This window comes from Diospyros lotus, chromosome 11 (assembly GCF_014633365.1).
Source record: "Diospyros lotus cultivar Yz01 chromosome 11, ASM1463336v1, whole genome shotgun sequence".
In the NCBI taxonomy this organism is placed as follows: Eukaryota; Viridiplantae; Streptophyta; class Magnoliopsida; order Ericales; family Ebenaceae; genus Diospyros; species Diospyros lotus.
The window spans coordinates 28,081,795-28,105,387 of NC_068348.1; the positions used below are offsets into that span (position 1 = coordinate 28,081,795).

Genomic DNA, 23,593 nt, shown 5'->3' on the forward strand with positions numbered 1-23,593 from the left:
TGTTGATGTTACATGTGAACCAATCACACAACCACACGGCCAAGACCAAGAGAAGTACCAAGATCCACAAGTCAGAACAGAAAATAAAGGACATCCAACATCACAACACACACAAGAACAAGAGATATACGTGCTTGGATCAAAAGATCCTACTCACAGCAGGGGTTTCACCCCTAGTCAATCCATTAGAATATGTATGAACATATTTACATAAGATTTACAAAAACGAATACAACGAGAGATACAAGAACCACTCACAAGATCTCATGGTAAATCAAGAATGATACATCGATCATAAAGCATAAACAAAAACGCAACACAACAAAGTATATCGCTCAAAACCCGAGCAATCCCAGCACTCTCATCTCATCAATCACTCATCCAACGACATCGAATAAATAAGTAATACATACTTACAAAGATTATAACGGAGATTCCTTGCGTCGACAGCCTTTCTGATCGCCTTGTTTTTCCTCCGATCTTGCTTCTTGAATCTATTCTCTCTCTTGCTCTCAGTTATAGTTTTTTTTTTTTGTGTGTGTGTGTGTGTCAAAGTGCAAGAGAAAAACTTCTATTTTTATTTCCCCCAATCTCATTGCTTTATATACATGGGCCAAGGGACACAGATGGGATAAATGGGTTTGACACAATAAGCTTGGGCTTGGGCTTGTTGGGCTACATACACCAATAGCCCAACCTAAGGTATTTATATATAACCCAAATAACAAAATATAATCAAATAACGTATAATATATCAATCTATTTTGAATAACAAATCCTAACATTAGCCTAGTGGCATAGCCCTTTATGACTGAGCTCCTCTATCTGTTTCGATCTGATCTCGAAGAAAGATGTTTCTTGACGAACCTATTAGGAAGAAACCCGTGGCTTTAGAGACTCTCCCCATCAGACTCAGCATCATCGCAGCCCCAAATTTCAGACCTTCGATGATCCTAGTTTAGGTCAGTAGTTGACGATCTCAGCTCGGTGGCTGCGACCAGTTGCCGATCCGAGCTTGCGACTTCTTAATTCAAACTCGACTACCTCGGCTCGACCTCAACCTGAAGCTTCTTCACTGGAAGTGGATCTTTCTCAGCAACGATTAGCTCCTCCGTTACTACCATAGACGTAAACTCATTAGTGGCCACTAGAAGGTCTAGTCGGGATGAGGTGGACTTTTTTAGCAGAGCATGGGCCTGGCCAATAGATCTACTAGTTAGCTTAGCACGAGAAGGAGCAGGGGCCTTACCAGCCACCCTCTTGGAAAATTCAGCGACTAGCCCAGCACTCGAGGCATGCGCACTCTTCTACCTAGTACGTTGTTTTATCTCCTCAATGGTCAGTCTCGATGCCATCTCATCTGAAATAAAGCAAGCAAGGGTAAGTAGTTGAGGACAAATATCGAGTAAAGAAAAATGAAAGCAAACTATGCATATATCTGGCTAATCCCCTCCCCCAGATCACCCTTAAGCTTGACAAGCTTCGAGGCTTCGAGCGTCTGGGGGGAGAAGGATATTATATCCACAAAGTCCTAGTCCTCAAAACTCAAGCCCTCATAACTAACTTTGACCTCTGAGAATGTGCTCAGCTCATGCTGCCAGAACAAGGGATATTCCGGAGGCCCCGGGTGTCTAGAAAGAAGGAAAGATGGCTCTCTACTGAAGCCACCTTAAAAAAACCCTCCTTAAATTTCTTGTAAAAGCTATTGAAAGCCTTTAGCATCTTCTTCCCCGGGACATCAGTCAAAGAAACCAACTGTCGTTTCCTACTCCCTTCCACTAGAAAAAATGATGAAACAACGCTCAACTTGGCTTGTGACCAAGAAAGCCACACAGTACCTTGAACGCCCTTATGAAACTCCAACTGTTGGGATGCAGTTTGGTAGGGCCACTGTTTAAGTACATCAAGACCGAGCTTTGGAACTCGGTCAAATGGAGTCGCACCCCTAGACAGGAGAAGAGCATCTCATACATAAAAATGAACCTGACGTTAGGAGCTTGGCCTAGCTCCATGTAAACACGATCCTCCGCTCGGCATGACTGACATACAAACAACCCCTCCCTGTCGGTGGTTCCAGAAAGAGAGATCCGCTCCTTTATAGTGTTCACATGCACAGAAGTGGTGTACATCAAAATGACCTTGGTCACATCCTCGCTCACCCAATCATACGAAGGTGAAGGCGGTCCAGCCATGAATAACACACCTACAAGGTCCCAGGAAAAGAGAAAAAGTTAGCACTCGAAACCTCGCAACCCAGACCACCTCTCTGAACCTAATAAGAAGAGCCAAAAGCTTAAACCCTTGCCTAGGCGTCAAACCCCCCCAGACTCACCCAAGCCTCTCTCTTAAACCTCTTTGCGAGGACCAAACGAAGATGAAAAAAAAGCATCTAAGGATATAGCCATTACTTGAATATGAAAAAGCTTGTAGAAGATGAGGGAAGCTAAAAATCATAAGCAACAAAGAGCAAGATTCTTCAGGCGACAAAGCTAGAAAAATTTGAAGACGAATAGAAAAATACAAACAAGCGAGTAAAAAACCTATTTATAGATACCTCAAAATGCATCCAAAGGACGGGAATCATCCGTCGTCAAAAACCCATCATGAAGATCTTGACACCTGGCATCTAATTAATACCCCGACAAAACGCCACGCTTAGGATAGTGGAGCATTGCTACAACGATGTGCATCATCACATCCTCTCGGGTAGACGTTCCGAGTCTCTGACTAAGTGCAATAAAACGTCGCCAGAACGACTCTCCAAGCTCCCGCAGACATCGGGCAACACCAAGACCAACTTTGAGTCTTTAAAATAGTGCGCTCATAACTTGGACCCAAATTTTGGAACATCAGTCAAACCACTGCACATCAGCTCGACCATCTGTCCCAGCCAAGCCCAAATGACAACGCAGCTATATACATCGACCAAGTAGCAAATCCACCCAGCTTTCCCTTTTCTAGCTCGAATGCTCGCTTTGCAACCAACCAACTTGGGGGGTTGTGGATCGTACCAGCCCAAATCTCGTCCCTTGGCTTGCGGCTCAACCAAGGCCCAATCTTAACTTTAGCTTTGCGCGAGCTTGCAACAACATCATTACAATTGTACGTTGGGTACTTTCGTGCCCTTTGAAAATCTCATCCTCATTAATGCCAGATCATATCCTCACTAATGAGGGTTTCGTCGGCACCATACCACCATCAAGGAGCCTTGTCGGTGCTGGATATCCAATCCCATCACCTTGTAACACACAACGCACGTATGCAAGAGGACCTTTCCTTCTTCTATATAAACTAGCTATCTCCAGAGCTAATGTATGTTCTTCTCTAACTCACTGATACTCTGTCATTTTACTATCTTACCTTACTGGAGTGTCAGATTGTTTTGCAAGTGCCAGCCACTTCCCATATCCCATTTCCTTACCATTTTGAGCACATGTCTAACCGCCTCCCTTTTTAGGTAGGAAGGAACAACAATCTTGAATGTTGCCTAATATCCCCTTGGATTACATCCTTGTGTTGCTGACATATGCTAATTGGTTGGGTTACTATTAATTCTTAGCGATATTGTATATTTTTAATTTTCTTCAAATCATTATTCTTGATTACTCGAGTTTAATGCTAGCAATCAATAAACGACGACCAAAAAAAAAAAAAGAGAGAGGAGATGCAGATAATAAGGAGTGAGCCATCCTCCTTAATTATTTGTTATACTCTCTCATCCTCTCTACTAATAAAGATTTTGTAAAGTATGTTTTCAATTGTGAGTTTAGGCTCCTTATTTAGAGATTGCAATTAGAATCTTAGTAGTAATAAGGGTGTAACATCTTTGATTTTGGAAATAATTAATTTATGAATTTTAAGGAGATTTATTGAGTTATGTGTAATTTTGAGGAAATTGATAAATTGTTAAATCGATGGCAAGAAATGCCTCGGGACTTGGATGTTCAGGGAAGAGGGCATGAGATTGGTGAGCGTCTCGAGGTAAGGCTAATGATGCTGGAAGCAGTTAGATCGAAAATAAATTTTGAAATAATTTGTGTATAAACCAGAATGGATGTCGATACCGAATGGTCGTAGGGGACTTTCGGGAAGTTGAGGGGACCCTAGGGGTGGTTCGATTTTGTCAGTGAGACAACCCTGAAGCATTTTAGGGTGAAATAAAGATCCCGTACAGGTGCAGGGATGAAATCTGCCTTTATTAAGTAAACCTAAAATTATTAATCTTAGAATTTTGATATTTTAATATAAATAAAATTGATATTTGATGATGTAATTGTAATGTGCAAAGGTTAAAGCGAGAGTATGAATATAATGAATTTATATGAATTTTTATTATATAAATTATATATATATATGTGTGTGCGCATGTGTGCAGATAAGGTTTATAGCATGCATATATACTCATGGTCAAGTCTGTGGGTGAAATCAGTGGGTGAGGAGTATTACATAATATACTATATAATGCATAGATATATACATATATAATTTTGTGCGTGTTGGCCAAGCTTATGAGAAGATTTATGGCCGAGAATTACTCCAAATATAATATGTATATGATAGAGTGGCGGCCAAGACAATTGGGGCTATAAATAGGAAAGCAATGGAGCTGTGACTTGGCAATGAAATCGCGAAGGAAAAGCAGAAAAGGAGACTCAACAGTGAGGTAAGAATATTAGGGAGTTTTGATTTATTTAGATTAATTACTTTATTTTAATTAGTTAATTAATTAGTTAGCTAAATTAATTAGTAAATTTATATCGTGACTATTTAATTAATTACTTAGCTTTATAACCGTGATAAGGTTATTGCGGGGACGCTACTGGTGTTTATAACAAAACAGAGTTAGTCACCAAGTGTTAAATAAATTAAGGTAAGGGTTTAATATTCTTTGCGTGTAAATTTCTTTTGTCATGGCTTGTATAAGATATTGAGGAAGTGCCTAGGTATGGGACAGTGGATTGCTGACCATGAGGGCCCTAGGATGGGGTCGTAGAGGAAACCACTAGGGGCCACCTAGAGCCTGAGATAGGTGCGGTGGATGAGCTTGCATACACGCTGCACTTTATTTTTGTCTATGATGTCATTTATTAATTTACTACATTGCATATTGCCTATACTGAGTCCCCGGACTCACCCCCTTCACTCCTACTAACCCAACAGATGGCTCAGAGTCTAAGAAAAGGAAAGCGGTAGTGGTGGAAGAGTCGTCGGTTAACAGTGATTGCGGGCAATGAGAATGTAGGTCATGTACATGTCATTTATGTAAATTATATATGCCCTGTACTTGATTATGGAAGACGACTAGGATTTAAATAAAATTTGCTTTGGATCAAGTAAGAGTTTCCACTATGGGTAATTTAGCGTATGTGATATGCTTAACTGTTAAAGTATTTTATTGAGTATGCTGATACTCAATTTGATTTATTCATTTGATTGATATTTTAAGAGCCTAGTTGGGTATGAGAGTCGGGTAAATTTTCGTTGCCTATGTATTTTAAACCCGACTACTCGACAGTTGAAGGCGGCAAAGCTTGGACCCCACCCAGGGTGCCCATATTATTTTAATACTTTATGATGACAGGGCATAGCCATCATTCGAGATAGGCCAGGGTTGTAACCACGGGTTACAGTGGCACCCGATAGTGGGTCCGGGGTGTCACAAAGGGCCTGTTTGATTGGCCATTTTTTCATGAAAAATGGCCATTTTCTACCCAAATTTCAACTTTTGGAGTGTTTGATTAGTCAAATTTTTCATGAAAAATATTTTCCCACTTAGGGCCACGTGAGCCTCTTTTTCCACTTTTACTGGAAAATGAATTCCCATGGGGGGCAAAGAAATTGTTTTCTAAACAAGCGTCAAAGAGAGAACTTGCTCTTTCCCTTACCAATGAGTCTGCAACAGTTATTGGGAGATGGATCGCCTGGGTGATGTCGGCTTTTTGAGGGGTTGGCTGGCGACGGGAGGCGAAAGTGGGGTGACGACCTTCTTGTAGGAGCAGAAGAAGGGCTGCATCAGGTGGGGGCGGAAGGAGATAAAGAATGTTACACGTAGAAATGTATATATATATACATACATACATAGAGAGAGAGAGAGAGAGAGAAAAGAGAGAGAGAGAGAAAAGAGAGAGAGAGAGAAAAGAGGAAACTCCCTATCTCAAAACTCTTCATCTTTGTTGCTAAGTAGTGAGGAAACTCCTTATCCTCTCTGTTTCATCAACAAAAATAGTAGCGAGGAAGGATGGATGAAATGGGGGATGTATGTTTGGGCAGCGTCACGAAGCTTCATCACTATGAAAGTAAACAGGTCCCAACGCGTTGGATTAACAACACCACTTTTGTTGACGCTTTGCGCTTGCTTAGTCGTGCTGCCGGATCTCTCCATTCTCCGATGATGGGGGGAGGCAGGGAAGAGATGTAAGCACCCTTGCCCAAAGATATCCCAACCACTCGGACTACCCGAACAGGAGCGCCTACAGAAGGAGAAAAAATGAAACACAAGACAAGAACTACCTGGCATGCATACACAAGGATACAAACAGCATAAGTTAAGCTATACACACGCATGTACTACGAGTACCCCGCTAGCATAGTGGTCACATGATAAATTAATGAATACAGACCCATGTGCCGACATACATGAGACACAAGGAAAGACCGGGCACAATCAAACATGATGGAGTAAATCATACTCAAACATCAGAGTTGACAGGGACCGACGGAACTGCCTGCATACCATACTGACCCTACTACTAGAAGCTGACTCCCTTGCCTGGACCCATGCTACCATGACCTGGAATGATGGAAAGCAAAGTGAGTCGAGAGACTCGGCAAGCATAAGGAAAGAAAGACAGTAGGTTGAACACATCCAATAAACTCTCCCCAGAACACCAACCCCCAAGCACACACAAGCTATGAGACGCATAACATAGTATAAAAGCTTAGATAAAAGTACGTATAAGTCATTGGGGCCCACACAAAACATACGGCACCCAAGTCTCATACCAACCTGCCGCTGCCCGAAAAGGCAACAAATATCTCCAACAAACCTGGGCGCGCCATCCGGGGTTGATGCTCCCGTCACCCGTGTGCTTGCGTCGGTCCTCCCGACACCCGAGCTGTAGAATAACCGAGCCATAGGCTCCGTCGGAATGATGCTCATGTCCGAGACCAATGAACTGTCTGTAACCATGCAATGCACATAAAAATGCAATAGCGTAGTGAGCATCAACGTGATACACTGGCGCCCATACATCCAGGCATCAGGCTATACTCCGCCCACATAGTAAACCACACGTGATGCATATGCCCGTGCCAGATGCAATCTAACCATGCTAAAATGCTTGTGTCCAAGCATACTCAATAAATGAATATCCCAACATGCATCCCATATCCATGTGCATATCAAACCATGAACGATAATACAACATATCGAATCATGCAATAAACCACATAAATCACATAATGGCAGACCTAGTCAGCAGTGTCCGGCACCGGTCAACGGTCAGTGACTAGGAGTGTCCACCCGACGGTTCACTTCAGGGCCGTACAACAGTCTACTCCAACGTCACCAAACAGTTGACCCCTGTCTCCTCGATAGCTTTAGCTGACTCACAACCGAGAGATCCATAAATAAACCCGTACCTCTAAGAACCTAATCCCCAAGTTGGGTTTAGCATCATTTCGAAAGAAATGGGGGTGGTACAAACCCCCGTAAGCACACAACAAATAAAATTTTGGAAATCCCGGATTTAATTTAAATGATACCAAGTGGATAATAACTCAATAAATAATGGTAGGAGTTGAATTGGAGTAAGGGATGGTATAAAATACGAGAAACCACGGAGTCTCTCACGAGAATTAAAGAACATTAGGAGAGAGTTAAGAATTTGTCTTTATACGGCCGTTTTTTGCCTTTCTTGTATTCCCGCTGCGAAGTAAAACATTTCCTGACAATAAATAAAATCGTAGCTTCCATTAAGTAAATCTAACCGTGTAATATAAAAAATTTAGCCATACACAATTCTTAAACATATAATGCTTTTAATAATTTTTACCCACGTACCTGGTTACCTTTCACTCCGAAATAATCCCAAATCTTTTTTTTTTCCTTTCTTATTTTCTTTTTTTTTTCTTTCTTTTCTTTCTTTTTCTTCTTCCCCGTGCCTTCTCTCTTACGCGCGCACTAGCAACCACTTGCCGCAATCGAGCTCCACCAGCCACCACCACCTTCTACCGGCGGCATCATCGGCCGCCCTCGCTACCGACACCGCCACCGACGGCCACGCTGCTACCCGCGTTGCTTGCCTTCCTCGCTCAGCTACAGAGCTCGCGGCCATGGTTGCCATGGCTGCGGCTTCGCTTACTTTTAGCCGCCCCGACCTCACCAACGCACGCATTGTCACCGACCGCATCACAGCCACACATAAATATAAACATATTAATTAATTTAATTTAATTTAATTTACTCTTTATTATTATTATGATCATTGTTATTATCTACATTATTTCTACTATTATTTGTTACCTTAAATCCCCAAATACCAAAATTTAATAATTATTATTGTCTCTAAAATTTCGAGATGTTATAGGAGAACTAGGTTGGGGGGGGGGGGGGAAGAGAGAGATGGGAGGAAGCAAAAAGGAGACAATGAGGGTTTGGGAGGAAATTCTATCGAAAAAAAAATTGTAAACAAATACCCTCAGTCAACAATTTCTATGTAAATAATTTCTAGACAATTGAATTGCCTAGAACTTATTTTCTTTTCAAGTAAGTTTCATCCTTGTAATCAAACACACCCTAAGATTATGAATATGGATTAGATAGATAACTAACTGTTTATCATCAAGATTTTTAATGAGTTATTGGGAATTTTAGGTTGCGTTCTCTTTGGTTTTTAATTTTTAGTTTTGAGTTTTGAATTCATTTTCAGTTTTCTGTTTTGATAGTCTGTTTTTAGAAAATTGAAAACGCGTTCTCTTTATCATTTTGAAAAACTATTTTTCAAAACAGAAAATTAGAAAACGTGTTCTCTTTGAAATTTTGAAAATAATTTTTTAATGATATTTTATTCAATAAATTTGATTATTCAGTAAATTAAAAATATTTAATGTTTATAAATTATTAAAAAAATATCTACATTTTAAAGTTAATGAATTTTGTAATATTTTTTTCTATTATAATAATAAATATATGAATGAATAAATAAATAAATGTGTTTTGAGTTTTGAATTTGTTTTGAATGAAAATACTCAAAACAACTTTTTGTTGTTTTAAGTCTTTTTTACAATTTTTTTTTTGTTTTCAAAAATACATTTTTAAAAACAATAAAGAGAACGCGTTTTCATTATTTTAGAAAATTAAAAACTAAAAATAATTTGAAAACAACAAAGAGAACACAACCTTAATTTCTAATATGAATTAGATAGATAAGTAACTACTTATCATTAAGACTTTCAATTAGTCACCTTTTAATTTGACTCTCATGTTTTAATTAATATATATCAAGAACCACATTGAATGCAATTAATTTACATAAATCTAACTTTTTCTATATCCAATTTCATGCTAATATGTCTAAGTCAATTAAATTTAATTGCTTTCAATTTAGTAGATTTTTGAAAAACTAATAATCGAAATATTAACCCATTTTTCTACTCAATGATCACATACATATTTAAGTAATTTTTTTTTTCAAATTGTGATAAAAAAATTAAAGAAGTTTGATCAAATTTTTATGATACATCATTATAACTTTACTAAAATATTCATAAGTCATGAAGTTACATATCAAAATTTTATTAGGATAAATATTTTGTTTCAAATTTAATTAACACTCATATTTTTAATTTTTTATTAATTAAACATTAATGTTATCTCACATACTTATATAAATTTAACTTTCCCTAAAGGCTTGAGTTCACATTTGGTCGTGACTTAGATGATCCGTTGGCTTCTGAATAATGTTATGATAATTATATGATACTTATTAATTTTGTGAGGTTAAGTGGCAAAGCTAAGGATGCTATTAATTGAAGATGGTTTATATTAACAAAGAATAGAAATAGAATAGATTATTAAACGAAGCAGTGGCATAGATGTAAAATTTGCTTCATCTTCATTGCACCTTCTCTCCAATAATTTTTCGTTTGGTCTGCTTTTAGAATTGGCTTTTTTGAGTTGAGCTGGAGATGAACGCTCCGTTTTCTTTTTTTATTTTATAAACTAGGCGTTATTACTTGGGGTCCGTTGAACCCGCTTTAAAGTCATTACGAAAAAAATAAATTAGGAATGTGTCAAAGTGATCAAGGCTTGAAAGTACGTCAACTAACACTTATAGAGAATCACTCTAAAAAAATACAAATTTACCTCCTTTAAAAATTAATCTCATACTGAGAGCCTCCAACGTAACTTTACAGCCTCATTTGCCACCAACTGTGCCCCTGCGGGCAACGAGCCGCTTTCTTTCTTCCCAGTTTCTCCTTCTCCTTCTAAGTATTGCATTTGTCCTTGGCAATTGAACCTAAGAGAGTGGGTAGAAATTTATTGGAATTCTTTCCCACAATCTCCACTCTTGCAAATTGTAACTATTTGGATTCCAGTTTCTACAGGGCATTTGGAAACGTGTCTTCATTTCATTTGCATGCATTAACTAAAATTTGAGGGATATTACCATTATTGTCTAGACCATTTTTATGGGCTGAATGAATTCTAATGGATCAGTCCAATCTCTTTAAAGTCCACTAAGTCTCGAGGTTGTTTCGACTAGGTCAGGTTGCTGTAAAGCCTTAGGTCACAAGACATGTTGTCAGGTTATTCGATTCGCATCATGAAAAGATAACAAATTTATCGGAAGTGATCAAAGAAGAAGTCAATCTCCCCAATCTAAAGCATATCAAATCCTTAATAATGCGAAATCCGTTCCTGATTGTGCAGAACTAACAAGGGAATATTTTTTTATTTTAAATTTTATTTAAATTGTAAATACCCCATGTTAGATCAAAAATCATTTCATGACACGGAGAATGATACAGTGCTACTCTACCAAAATGATCAAAAGAATAATCATAGATTAGGTTTGAATCACATAAAAATTCTTTTAAGTGATTTTTTTTATTTTTTTCATATTTATTTTTTTAATACGAATAAATAAATCACGACTAATTGATTCTCAACGTCGAGAAGGAATTAAAGCAGAGCAACCACAATCAGTCGAATTAAAGTGACACTTTGCTGTCTGCCTTATTTCTCTCTCTTTCTTCCACTCATCCTTCCAGATCTCTCTTTCTCCACTCTCCTAGAATTGGCTTTTGACTTGGGAGTTGGGAGATCAACGCTACGCTTTCTTTCTTCCCAGTTTCTTCTTCTCCTCTCATCCTTGCACACACCTTCAGGGTTGATGAATCAACGAGCTACGATTGAACACTTGATGTTCTCAACTGTTTAATTTCTCAAGTTTAAGATCGGTTCTGCTAATTCTCAATGTCTAGAACAGGACGAGTCCAAGAGAGCGCCTCCTCTTCCGCTCTTCGGAGCCGCTACCACGTCTTCTTGAGCTTCAGAGGCGAGGACACGCGCCGGACGTTCGTCGACCACCTCTACACCGCTCTCGCCAACGCCGGACTTCGCACCTTCCGAGACGACGATGGGGTGGAGAGAGGAGAAAGCATCGACCTGGAGCTGCACAGGGCAATTGAAGAGTCTAGGGTTTCAATTGTCGTCTTCTCCAGGAACTATGCTTCTTCCAGCTGGTGCCTCGATGAGCTCGTGATGATCGTCGGAAAACGGAGGAGGGAGGATTCCCGCCACGTGGTTTTGCCGGTGTTTTACGACGTGGATCCATCCGAGGTTAGGAAACAAAGAGGGGATTATGCGGAGGCATTTGCGAGGCATGAAGAGCGATTCGAGGGTGAATCAAATGACTGGAAGGAGAAACTGAGGGGTTGGAGGGAAGCACTCGAGGAAGCTGCTAAGATAGCAGGCATGGTTCTACAAAATCAAGCCAATGGGTAAGCTTTTTCTTCCCTCCTCTCTCTTTTATCTTAATTATTAATGGTAGCTATAGATTCTATAAATAGTAAAACGATTAATAAATAGCATAATTGAGTTACTGTAAGCAGGAAGCATTATATATCAAATTTGTCTGACAATTACATGATAATATTTTTTCTGCAATGGCTTTGCAATAGCACATATTTTCTAGGAAGTAAGGTCCGTTAACTAGCAAAAAATTGTAAATTCAACTAGAGAACCTTTGGAAGGGGAGACAGGAAACAAGAGAACCATCATGTGCAACTAATGCATCTTGTTTATTAAAAATTAGATTCCCTTCTCATTAAAAAGAGTTCTCTCATGATTCGACTTTCCAAGATCTCGATAGTATATCTGAAAGTATTTTTTTATGTCTTGGATTCCAACATAGGCACCAGTCAAAGTTTATTGAGAAAATCGTCAAGGTTGTTGAAGACAAGCTAAGGCGAAGAGTCTTGAATGTTTCCCCATATCCCATTGGACTTCATTCTCGTGCCAAACGCCTTCATTTGTGGTTACAAGATGAAGGGAGTGATGTTGGAATTGTCGCCATTTGTGGGATGGGTGGGATTGGGAAGACAACCATTGCCAAATTTGTATACAACTTAAACTTCTCAAACTTTGAAGGTAGCAGCTTCTTGGCAGATATAAGAGAAGTTTCTAAACAACAAAATGGCCTAATACGATTACAAAGACAACTTCTTTTGGATATTGTAAATGGAAGAAAGGAAAAAATAAACAACGTTGATGAAGGGATTATTAAAATTAAAGAAGTTGTAGGTTCTAAAAGAGTTCTTATAATTCTTGATGATGTGGATAAACGAGATCAATTGCATGCGATCCTTGGGATGCTGGATTGGCTTTCTCTAGGTAGTAAAATAATCATAACCACTAGACATGAGCGTTTGCTAAAAACTCATGAATGTTGCAAAGTACACAGGGTTGAGTTCTTGGATCACGATGAATCCTTAGAGCTTTTCAGTTGGCATGCCTTTGGACAAAACAATCCCAGAGATGATTATTTGGTAGAATCAAATAAGGCAGTAGCATACTGCAGAGGGCTTCCATTAGCCATTAAAACCTTGGGTTGTTCTCTATCTGGGAAAAGCAGAGATGTGTGGAAAAGTCAACTGCAAAAAATAAAAGAAATTCCTGATAGTGATATCCTTGAAAAACTCAAACTAAGTTACAACTCTTTGCAAGATGATCACGACAAAGATTTATTCCTTGATATTGCTTGCTTCTTTGTTGGAAATGACAAAGACTCCACAGTCACAATCCTAGATGGATGTGATTACTACGCATTGGTTGGAATCGAAAATCTCATCGACAGGAATCTCTTAACAGTTGATATGCACAACAAGCTCGTGATGCATCAAATGATTCAAGAAATGGGAAGGGAAATTGTTAGGCAAGAATCACCTAAGGTGTTGGGAGAGCGTAGCAGGCTTTGGAATCACAAGGATTCATTTCATGTCTTGAGAGAAAAAACTGTAAGAATTAAATTCTCATGTATTTTGGTACTTATTTATGATAGGATATTGTGTATTTATCAGTGTTTCTCCCTCCTCCAATTATTTGTCAGGGCACCAAAAAAATCACGGGCCTCGCTCTTGATATGCATTTCTTGAAAGAAGATAAATCTGGAGGGAACAACTTTGGGCACCTTAAAGAAAGCAGTTCCAAAAAGCGCAAGAGATGTCAATTTGAAATCTTCTCCAGTCTTCTTAAGGGCACTGCTAACAAAACTTTGAATGAAATAGTTTTGGAAGTTGATGCATTTGCAGGGATGTCCAACCTACAACTTCTACAAATTAGTGATGTACAACTCTGTGGCAACCATAAAAATTTTCCAAAAGAATTACGATGGTTGTATTGGTCTCACTGTTCTTTACAATCAGCACCTAATGATTTCCCTTTTGACAAGCTGGTCTCTCTTCAGATGCCTTATAGTTCCTTGAAAAATGTTTTCAATGGAGCCAAGGTTTGTTTCTTAATTCATTTCTTTGTCTTTCTTTTTTGCTATAAAGTTGTAACTTCATAAGATTTTAATCAACTTATTAACATTGGTCCTGTTTCACTGTTTTGCAGTGCCTTCTCCTATTGAAAATCCTTGATCTAAGTCATTCCCATAACCTTTATGAGATTCTTGATTTCTCAATGCTACCCAATCTCGAGAGACTTGTACTTGAAAATTGTACAAGGTTGGTTAAGGTTGATGAATCAATCGGACTCTTACAAAGACTTGTTTTCTTAAACTTAAGGGACTGTCAAAATTTGAAGAAGCTTCCGAAAACCATTTGTAAGCTAAAATCCCTGGCAGCACTTGACATTTCTGGTTGCTTAAATCTTGAAGAACTTCCAACAGAGCTGGGGAATATGGATTCTCTGACAGTGCTTCTTGTGGATGGAACAACAATAAATCAATACTCAATCACTCTGGAGGTCAAAGCATGGAATTTCTCTGTGTGGCCTTGGTCGTTGAATTTAAGACCAGATCCAAAAATTTCATGGGTTTCTTTTCCCCAGTATTTGGTATATTTAAGTCTTGCAAATTGCAATTTATTTGATGACACTTTCCCCAGGGAATTTGGAAACTTATCTTCATTGCAGATACTAAATCTGAGCATGAATCCAATTTGTAGCCTCCCCAATTGCGTTAAGGATCTTCCTATTCTCCGGGTTCTGTGGTTAGAGTTATGCCCAAGGCTTCAGTCACTTAATGGGCTGCGACAAAATATAAAAACACTATGTACCAATGGATGCAAATTGTTGAAAAAAATAAGTTTTGAATCATTGGCCTCCAAGCGAAGCTCATTGCATCGTGGTTGTATTAATCTAGTTGAGAATGTGGGCAAATTCAAGTTAGAGCCCTTAGAAAGTGTTGGTGCAGAGCTAATAAATAATTTGGGCTTATGTGACTTTGAAGCCATGCATAAACCTGTACGACTTGTTTCACCGTTCGGTTCGATGATGCTTCCACCCCAGGTTCTCCCTTTCTCTCTATCCCCTTCCCTCCCTCTCCCCCCCCTCCCCCCCCCCTTCTCTCTCTCTATACATATATATATTATTTATTATTTATTTGTTTGCTTGTGTTTCCACCTTTAACATTTAAATTTTACTTTTTGTGGCTTAGGGATTGCACGAATGTCATACATTTTACACTTACCTGCGGGGAAGCAATGTTCCTATGAAGTTCATTCTTAAGAACGTAGGATCCTCAATATCTTTTACTATACCTTCTGATGTTAATTTCAGAATTCAAGGCTTGTCTGTGTGTTACGTTTATGCCCTTTCCTGTACTTTCAGTCCTTATGCTCCACATTCTTTTCCGAGGAAATGGTATCCATACCTAATTAACAGTACTTGGGACCCACACGTAATTATTAGTAATGCAACCAGGTATTTGAAATGGAGCTATTGTCCACGTTTCTTTGGCATTCCTAGAGCTGATGAGGACTTGTCGTGCTTAAGTTATTGGAAGTTTGAGGATTTGGTTGAAGGTGGTGATGAACTGAATGTTTCGATTATTACAAGTCCAAATTTGCATGTGAAGGAGGTTGGTGTCCATCTTGTGTACGAGGAGGCACAAGAAAAGAAGAACACCCAATGTACCAGTTTAGAAGTTTCCCAACAAATCCATCCCTATGGAAAGGTAGTCCCTGGTCTTTGTGATGGTAATTGCTTGAGGTGCCAAAATTATCCTGTGCCTGCAAATCCTGCAAGCACTAGAGTCATTCGTCTTGGAGTTCATCGTATAAATTGCTCAGGTTGTCCTGAAGGTTATTTGGTAAGCCACCATGCGAGGAGGAACGTCCCTTCTGAATCTCTAGATGTGTATTGTAAGAACTTAATCCACAGAAAATAAATAGAGAAAAGATATTATTTTCACCTTGAATTTGTTTTGATTCTGGCTTCAATTCCAAGCAGCTCACATATAGAATGTCATTTGGTAACTCTATTGCTTGAGTGCAGTTGATAACCGTATTGCAGTTATATGTTTGTTTAGATTTCTGTTTTGTTAATTGTAGCAGCTTGCCCTTGTCTTTATTGATTGTGGCTGATTTTGGATATCTTTCTTTCTCTTCATGGTCTAGGAATTCCAAAGCTTTTCGACCAGCTCTGGTGACTGTTGCAAAATTCATATGTTCTTCATTCCCAGATTCATGCTTTAATTCTAGGACCTTGTAATTTATTTCATCAATAAATTTTTGTTTATCAGTACTGGTTTATTTTTGCCCTTCCACTCATTTGTGTCTTCTTCATTGCCTGGATTGGAAAATCCTTAATGTGCTTGATTTATCACTTGGATCCAGCTCCAAGAGTATCTCCAGTTATTGAAACATTGTCTTCTGTATTGACATACAAAGTTTGTGTATTCCTTGACAATGCAAAAATTATTATAAATTTTTTTCTAAAGGTTTGAGATGGTTGTGTTGGCTTCATTTCCCTCAACAAATGATGCCCAATGATTTTCCTCTAGATAGGTTGGTTGTTTTTGAGATGCCTCTCGTAATTGCTTGAAAAAGATATTGAACAGCACTAAGGTTTATTTCTTTTTTTTTTTTCCTTATTTTTTTTTCTTGCCACAAATTTATAATTTCATAAGATTTAAATTAGAGCATTAACGTTGCTCTTTTGTTGTTGATTTACGGTGTCTTATATTCTTGAAAAACTTTAATTTACGTCATTCTCTTAACTTATATGAGACTCGTGATTTATTGGAAAGGACAAAAAATCCATAGTTACAATCTTAAATGGCCTTGGCCATTGAATCTAAGAGAGAGCTTAGAAATTTCTTGGGTTTCTTTTCCACGGTCTCCACTCTTGCAAATTGCACCTATTTCGATTCCAGTTTCTGTGGGGAATTTGGAAACGTATCTTCACTACTTTATTTGCATGCATTAATTAAATTTGAGGGATTAAAGAAGACCAAACCCAATCAGTCAAATTATCGATTGAAAAGTGATGCATTGATCATATCAAAAGCACCTTCATCAAATCACTCACTGTATGAATTTCCCTTCATTTCCATTCCAACTTCCGTCTATAATAATGCTTTTGCCTTAGCTTTTGCCTTCCCACTTGCTTTCCGCATTTGTTTTCCATTCCCTTTCGACAAATGAGCCTTAACAAAGTGGTTTGAATTAAATTAATAAATTTGTCACTTATAGTCTAAGCAATAATTGCATGAAACTTATATTTGAGTACTGTCCAATCTCATAACCTTTTATGAGGCTCTTATTTTTCAATACTGTCCAATCTCGAGAGACTTATATTTGAAAGGTGTACAAGGTTAATTATGGTTAATAAATCAATTTAAAATTGAAAAAGACTCGTTAACACCATTTGAGGGATTGCTAAAACTTCAGGAAGCTTGCAAATACCATTTCCAGGCTAAAATTTTTGACAACATTTGACATTTTTGGTTGCTTTAAGTTTCGGCTAAGCTAAGGACTATGGATTCTTTGATAGTTTTAGCGCAACAGGAACTGCAACAAATCTATTACTGTTATCACTCTAAATATTGAAGCCTTGCATTTGTCTGTATGGCCTTGGCCATTAAATCTAAGTGCCCAGAAATTTCATGGGTTTGTTTTCCTCGGACTTCAGCCTTGCAAATTGCAACTTTTATTTTTTATTTTTTATTATAGTTTCCCAAAGGATTTGAAAACCTGTCTTCATTGCACTCATTAAATTTGAGGATTAAAGAAGAGCAGTGTTATGGGCGATCTTACACCATATATATATAGCAGCAAGCAAAGTCATTGCTACATTCGAAAAAGAATAGTAAGGGGTTATATATTCAGTCGTCTCTGAAAGATAATTTATCAAAATTGAAGGTGTAGTTGTGCTAATATTTAGCAATTAAATGCAACAAAAAAACTTCTTATTTTTATCCTCCTTCTGTTCTGTTTCTTCTTCATTGTCTGGATTGGAGAACCAACTGGAGTGACAACTTGGAGGGCGCATTCTGTAATTATATGAAACAACAAACCACAATTGTTGCAAAAATCCCATAATCTTTCATACCAGTAGCTGATAAAGACATCCTCGACTCCTATCTCTTAAGAACAGAACCAGTTTTGATTGGCATTGTAAAATTGATATTGGTCGTGATTCTTAAGCATTAAAACCAACCTTTTTCTTCTGTGGACCTGTCATATACCGTGATGAGATCCTTAATCACCTTCTGCAATCTTCTTTGCATTTGCTTTACTGCATTTTTCTTTTGTTTTGGGTGCATTTTCCTTTTACTGTTTTCATATCATTTTTAGTTTTCAGTTTTCTAAAATAATGAAAATATGTTTCCTTTATCATTTTTAAAAATATATTTTTGAAAACAAGAAAATTTTTTGTAAAGCAAACCCAAAACAATAAAATGTTGTTTTGATTCTTTTCAAGCAAAACACAATCTCCAAGTCCAAAATATGAAAAACACAATCTATTTTTCATGTTTTAACTCTAAAAAAGAAAAGAAAGAAAAAAAAGAAGAAAAATTTATTCTTAAATTTTAAAAATAAAATTTTATATTTATTTAAAATTTAAAAATATAGTATATCTATATTATAATTAAAAATATAGAATAACATATAGTATATCATTAAGTATATTACACATATTATGTATGATAATAGTTAATATAAATTATCTCAGATGTTAATAATTTATTAATTAATTTTAATAATAAAATTTTATTAAAAAGAATTAATTTTATCATTTAATAATTAATTTCATTGAATAAAATATCATAAAATATTTATTTTTTTAAAATTTTAGAGTAAACACGTTTTCTAATTTTTTATTTTAAAAAATAAATATTTAAAATAACAAAAAGAATATGTTTTAAGTTTTCTAAAAATAGACTATTAAAATAAAAAATTAAAAATGAATTTAAAACTAAAAATTGAAAATTAAAAACGCAAACCTTAATTTTCCTATTATATATATTTCATGGATTTATTCTCTAGATTGTTTCTACATCTTGTTTTGTTGAAAAATAGAAGATAAGTTTTTTTTTTTCCTTCTAATCTTACCTCAACTTTTCCTTGAATCCCCTTGGAGTTGTAAATTGTAGATGCAAGGATTCTCTTGTTGAAGTTCTTTACAGAGAGAGTTTCCCTTTCCTCTAGGAGCTAACTGTTGGGTTTGTGACTCAAAATGTATTGGGTCAAGAGTTGGGTTGGGCCAGTGGGGTTTTAAGCCCAAGCCCAAGCTTATTGTGAAACTCTTTAATCCCAGCCTTGTCCCTTGGCTCACATATATATATGAACGAGATTGGAGGAAATCTGTTCAAGGGGGTTAGCTTTTCTCTTGCACACCAACGCACTCCAGAAACCCTAATCGCGCAACACAGGAAGAGGGAGAGATCTAACAAGAATGAAGAAGAACTTGATGCGGGGAGAAGAACAGAACGCATGAAGGCGATTGATCGGTAAAGAAGATCGCAGCAATCGAATTAGATCTGAGACACTTCATTCGATAAGGTTGAATGAGTGAGATTTGTTTGATGTATTGTGAGCGTTGTATTCTGATTGATGTATTATTCTTGAGTGACCATGAGATCAAGAGGAAGTTCTTGTTTCTGTTGTCTTGTTTCTCTCATTGTAATCCTATGTAAATATGCATATATATTTCTAGTGGATTGACTAGAGATGGAGTCTCTGCCGTGAGTAGGATCTTTTGATCCGAACACATATATGTGCTGTTTATTTTCTGTTCTTGCGTGCATGCATTGTGTTTGCGTTTATGTTTCGTTCTATTCAGACTTCTTGGATCATTGGTACTACCGTAGTTCTTGGTTGTGTGTTGGTTTACATAGGTGATTTCTCAACAAGTGGTATCAGAGTCGTTCAAGGGCTAACCAGATCTGTTGGCATTCAAGATCCGAGAACTCAAGGATGAAGTTTGATCGATCCTCTTTGAACAGAAAGATGGTAGGCTTCCGACTCAGTAAGAGTGATTGTATCCTCTTCTTTTTTTTTCTTTTTTTTGCACAAATTCGTTTCTGTTCGGTGATGTATATATTCGTTTCCGTTCGTTTCTCTGATTTGTGCGAAAGACTTGCCTCTTCCAAACCCTTGATTACTCTTCTCTGATCTTTGTAAAGAGTGTTGTGAGTTGAGTTGTTTTGAGGGTTGATTTTGTATCCGTGTATCGGATGTTTTGTGCATCTTTGGGATTTACTCCTTGTTGGTTGATTTTTTGATTTTGTGTTATTCTTGAACCTAAGTTAGGGTTATAGCGAATAGATTTATTTTGCCCTAATCCTTACTGTGTTCTTGAGATTTTTTAAAATCGAAATCAAGATAAGATTTGGACAGATAGCTATTATTTTGTAGTTCTCTGATTTAGATGATCTATCTTGCTGTTATTTCCTGTTGCTGCTGTTTCTGTTTACTCCCTGTAGTAATTGTGAAGCACTTGGTCTTGGGAGAGGTTGATTGTGTCTTATTGCTTCGTGTATTTGGAGCATTGCAATCTGATTCCTTTACAGTTCCAGTGTTCCTGTGTATTTCCATTGATTGATTTTGTCATTGTTGATTGGTTTTTCATATACCTATTCAATTACCTTGATATTTTCTATTATGTTTGCATTCTGTATATGTTGTTCATCTTGTGTCATGCTTGTTCCATTTCTGTTTTGGATTCTGTGTTGCTGTTGGATTGTTTATTTTCCTTGCAAGAACAGATCCAAAAAATGGCGTCAATGAAGGTGGAACTTGATGAGTCTAATGGCGAAGAAAGGATGAGGTCTTGACTGAACAGAAGCAAGAAAAGACAGGTAAACAAAAAGGAAAAGGATAAGTAACTCTCCATGACTGCCTAAGAAAGACAGGACGTGGATGAGATAGCTTATTCCTTAATAATCCTCAATATTGACAAACAATGTTTTACGTCAGGTAAATGAGGAGATCACATCATGGCAGGTATGGAATAAATTAGAGCATTGTTTATATCTCTGTTTATTAGTAGGGCTATTCTTGTTTTTTTTGGAAGTCTAGGCATGAGAGATTATGGCACAAAGGGTTAATAGGGCTATAAGAGAGAAAAGTGAAGCAATTTGGTCAATTGAGATAAATCCTTGAATGCATGTTGTTTCTCCTTGTTTTTCCCCTATGTTTGTGTGAATCACTGTGAATTGAGGAAGAGAGATGATTGAGTGCTATCATCTGATGTGGAGAGCATGAGTAAGTGGTTGTCTCTTTGTTTTGATCGATAAGAACCTTAATTTTGTATCGTTAATCTCTGGGTAAAGTCGCTTGGGCATGAGAGATTGTTTAAGGAGAGGCTGTGAGTGCTGGCAGATTACTTAATTTTTGGAGCATTGTGTACTCTGTTTAAGTTCTTCTTGTTTCACGATGCTGTAAGAGTTATGTTCTTGTTTAATTCGCTGAAATTGTTTTGTAAGAGTTAAGCAAGTTAGGCATGTTGGATTCTGATAGGTTGGTAACCTAGAGTTTTTTTGTGAATCATGTGGGTTGTGTAAATCCCAATAGATGCCTTGTGTTATGGGTGAATTCCATAGATGCCTGTGGTATGGGTAAATCCCATTGTTGGCATGTTGCTTTCTCTTATTATGGGGGTTTCCCCAAGTCCTTATTTTTTTTCTAGGGCCTTAAGTGTGTCTTTGCTTTGTTGGTGGATATTCTGGAAAAGATTTGGGTATTCTTCCTTAGGCGTAAAAGTGAATCTTTTGAGAAATTTAAGGAGTGAAAAGTCTTTGAATATCGAATAGGAAAGTGGATTGAGTTTTAAAACTGATATAGGTCCAGATGTTGATGTGTGCCTAGTCTTGTAGTATTTGATGGCCTTGTAAAATTAGATGTATCTGAACAAACTGATAGTGTTTAGTTTGAAGTGGAAATTTGTCAGTTTTAAGGTGAAACCTTAGGAAATTTTTGTGCCTAATAGAAGGCTGAGTGTTAGCCCTAATGTCTTGTTTATAGAAGTCTTAATAGAGGTTTATGTTGCTCTTAGTAAGGCATGTATTAGTTTAGTTGGTCTCAAGTTTTAAGTTTGAGCAAGTTGTGTCGTTGCTCAATGTGCTCCCGTTGTAGCTGGGAGAGTTGGAGGGGTCTCTTGTCAAGTCCACTATTAATCCACTGTTGAGTCAAGGTGGAATTTGTTGGGTTTGTGACTCAAAATGTATTGGGTCAAGAGTTAGGTTCAACCAGTGGTGTTTTAAGCCCAAGCCCAAGCTTATTGTGAAACCCTTTAATCCCAACTTTGTCCCTTGGCCCGCATATATATATGAATGAGATTGGAGGAAATCTGTTCAAGGGGGTTGGATTTTCTCTTACACACCAACGCACTCTAGAAACCCTAATCGCGCAACACAGAGAGAGGGAGAGATCTAGCAAGAACGAAGAAGAACTCGATGTGGGGAGAAGAACAGAACGCATGAAGGCGGTCGATCGATGAAGAAGATCGCAGCAATCGAATTAGATCTGAGACACGTCATTCGGTAAGATTGAATGAGTGAGATTTGTTTGATGTATTATGAGCGTTGTATTCTGATTGATGTATTATTCTTGAGTGACCGTGAGATCGAGAGGAAGTTCTTGTTTCTGTTGTCTTGTTTATCTCGTTGTAATCCTATGTAAATATGCATATATATTTCTAGTGGATTGACTAAAGACGGAACCTCTGTCGTGAATAGGACCTTTTGATCCGAACACGTATATGCGCTGTTTATTTTCTATTCTTGCGTGCATACGTTGTGATTGCATTTATGTTTCGTTCTATTCGGACTTCTTGGATCGTTGGTACTGCCGTAGTTCTTGGTTGTGTGTTGGTTTACACATGTGATTTCTCAACACCAACGATCTTTAATGTGGTTGATTTATCACTCGAATCCAACTCCAAGAATATCTCTTGTTATTGAAACATTGTGTTCTTCTGTATTGACATGCATACTTTTCTATTTCCTTGAGATTATATGGACGACAAATGATGAACCATGCCATATTTTATGATGATTTCTTTTTGAGAAGTAGAATCTCAATTGATTGAATTCATTTGCTACAAATAGACTGAATTCAATTTCTTCTACTCTATTGTTGAACAATTGAGGTTTTTTCAGTATAGCGCCTAAGAAACTATTTTCCACAATGACTTCCAAATCCAACACTTTTCTTTCATTTTCCCGGCGTTGTATAAAAAAATTGATTCACGTTCTTTGCTTAAATTAATTGCAATTGACTTCCAGATCAACACTTCATCAATCCTTCCAAATTTCTTCACTGTTGATCAATCACAAAGCTACGCTTGATCCTCTCAAGTTTAATTTCTCCAAGATTCATCTCCTAATTATTAAGATCACTTCTGCTCGTCCTCTAGCCATATCCTGTTTTCACCTGTGTTCAATGATCACGACAGGAGTCGTCCAAGAGATTGTCTCCTCTTCCACTTCCCGAAGCCTCTATCATGTGTTCTTCAGCTTCAGAGGTGAGGACACTCACTTGAGGTTCGTCGATCACCTCTACACAACTCTGGTGAATGCTGGGCTTCACACATTCAGAGACGATGATGGAATCGAAAGAGGAGAATCTCTCAAGCTCG

General features: G+C 37.5%; 1 protein-coding gene across 2 annotated transcripts; it reads left to right on the forward strand.

Moving 5' to 3' along the window:
• Positions 1 to 11,195: 11,195 nt before the first annotated feature.
• LOC127812983 (disease resistance protein RUN1-like) lies at positions 11,196 to 16,436 on the forward strand. 2 transcript variants are annotated; one of them, XM_052353628.1, is made up of 6 exons: positions 11,196 to 12,006; positions 12,420 to 13,521; positions 13,614 to 14,012; positions 14,120 to 15,016; positions 15,165 to 15,239; positions 16,126 to 16,436. In XM_052353628.1, the coding sequence occupies exons 1-6, from the start codon at positions 11,480 to 11,482 to the stop codon at positions 16,201 to 16,203; spliced, it is 3,078 nt and encodes a 1,025-aa protein (XP_052209588.1). In that variant the 5' UTR covers positions 11,196 to 11,479; the 3' UTR covers positions 16,204 to 16,436. The 2 variants fall into 2 exon arrangements, with proteins under 2 accessions (XP_052209588.1, XP_052209587.1); XM_052353627.1 differs by lacking the exon at positions 16,126 to 16,436 and having other exon boundaries at positions 11,198 to 12,006; positions 15,165 to 15,984.
• Positions 16,437 to 23,593: the final 7,157 nt, after the last annotated feature.

Excerpts from the sequence above, each read along its gene's own strand:
- LOC127812983 (XM_052353627.1), top strand. The coding sequence starts at position 11,480 with ATGTCTAGAACAGGACGAGTCCAAGAGAGCGCCTCCTCTTCCGCTCTT. Across the intron at positions 13,522-13,613 it reads ATGTCTTGAGAGAAAAAACT|GGCACCAAAAAAATCACGGG; the intron begins GTAAGAATTAAA and ends ATTATTTGTCAG. Across the intron at positions 14,013-14,119 it reads ATGTTTTCAATGGAGCCAAG|TGCCTTCTCCTATTGAAAAT; the intron begins GTTTGTTTCTTA and ends ACTGTTTTGCAG.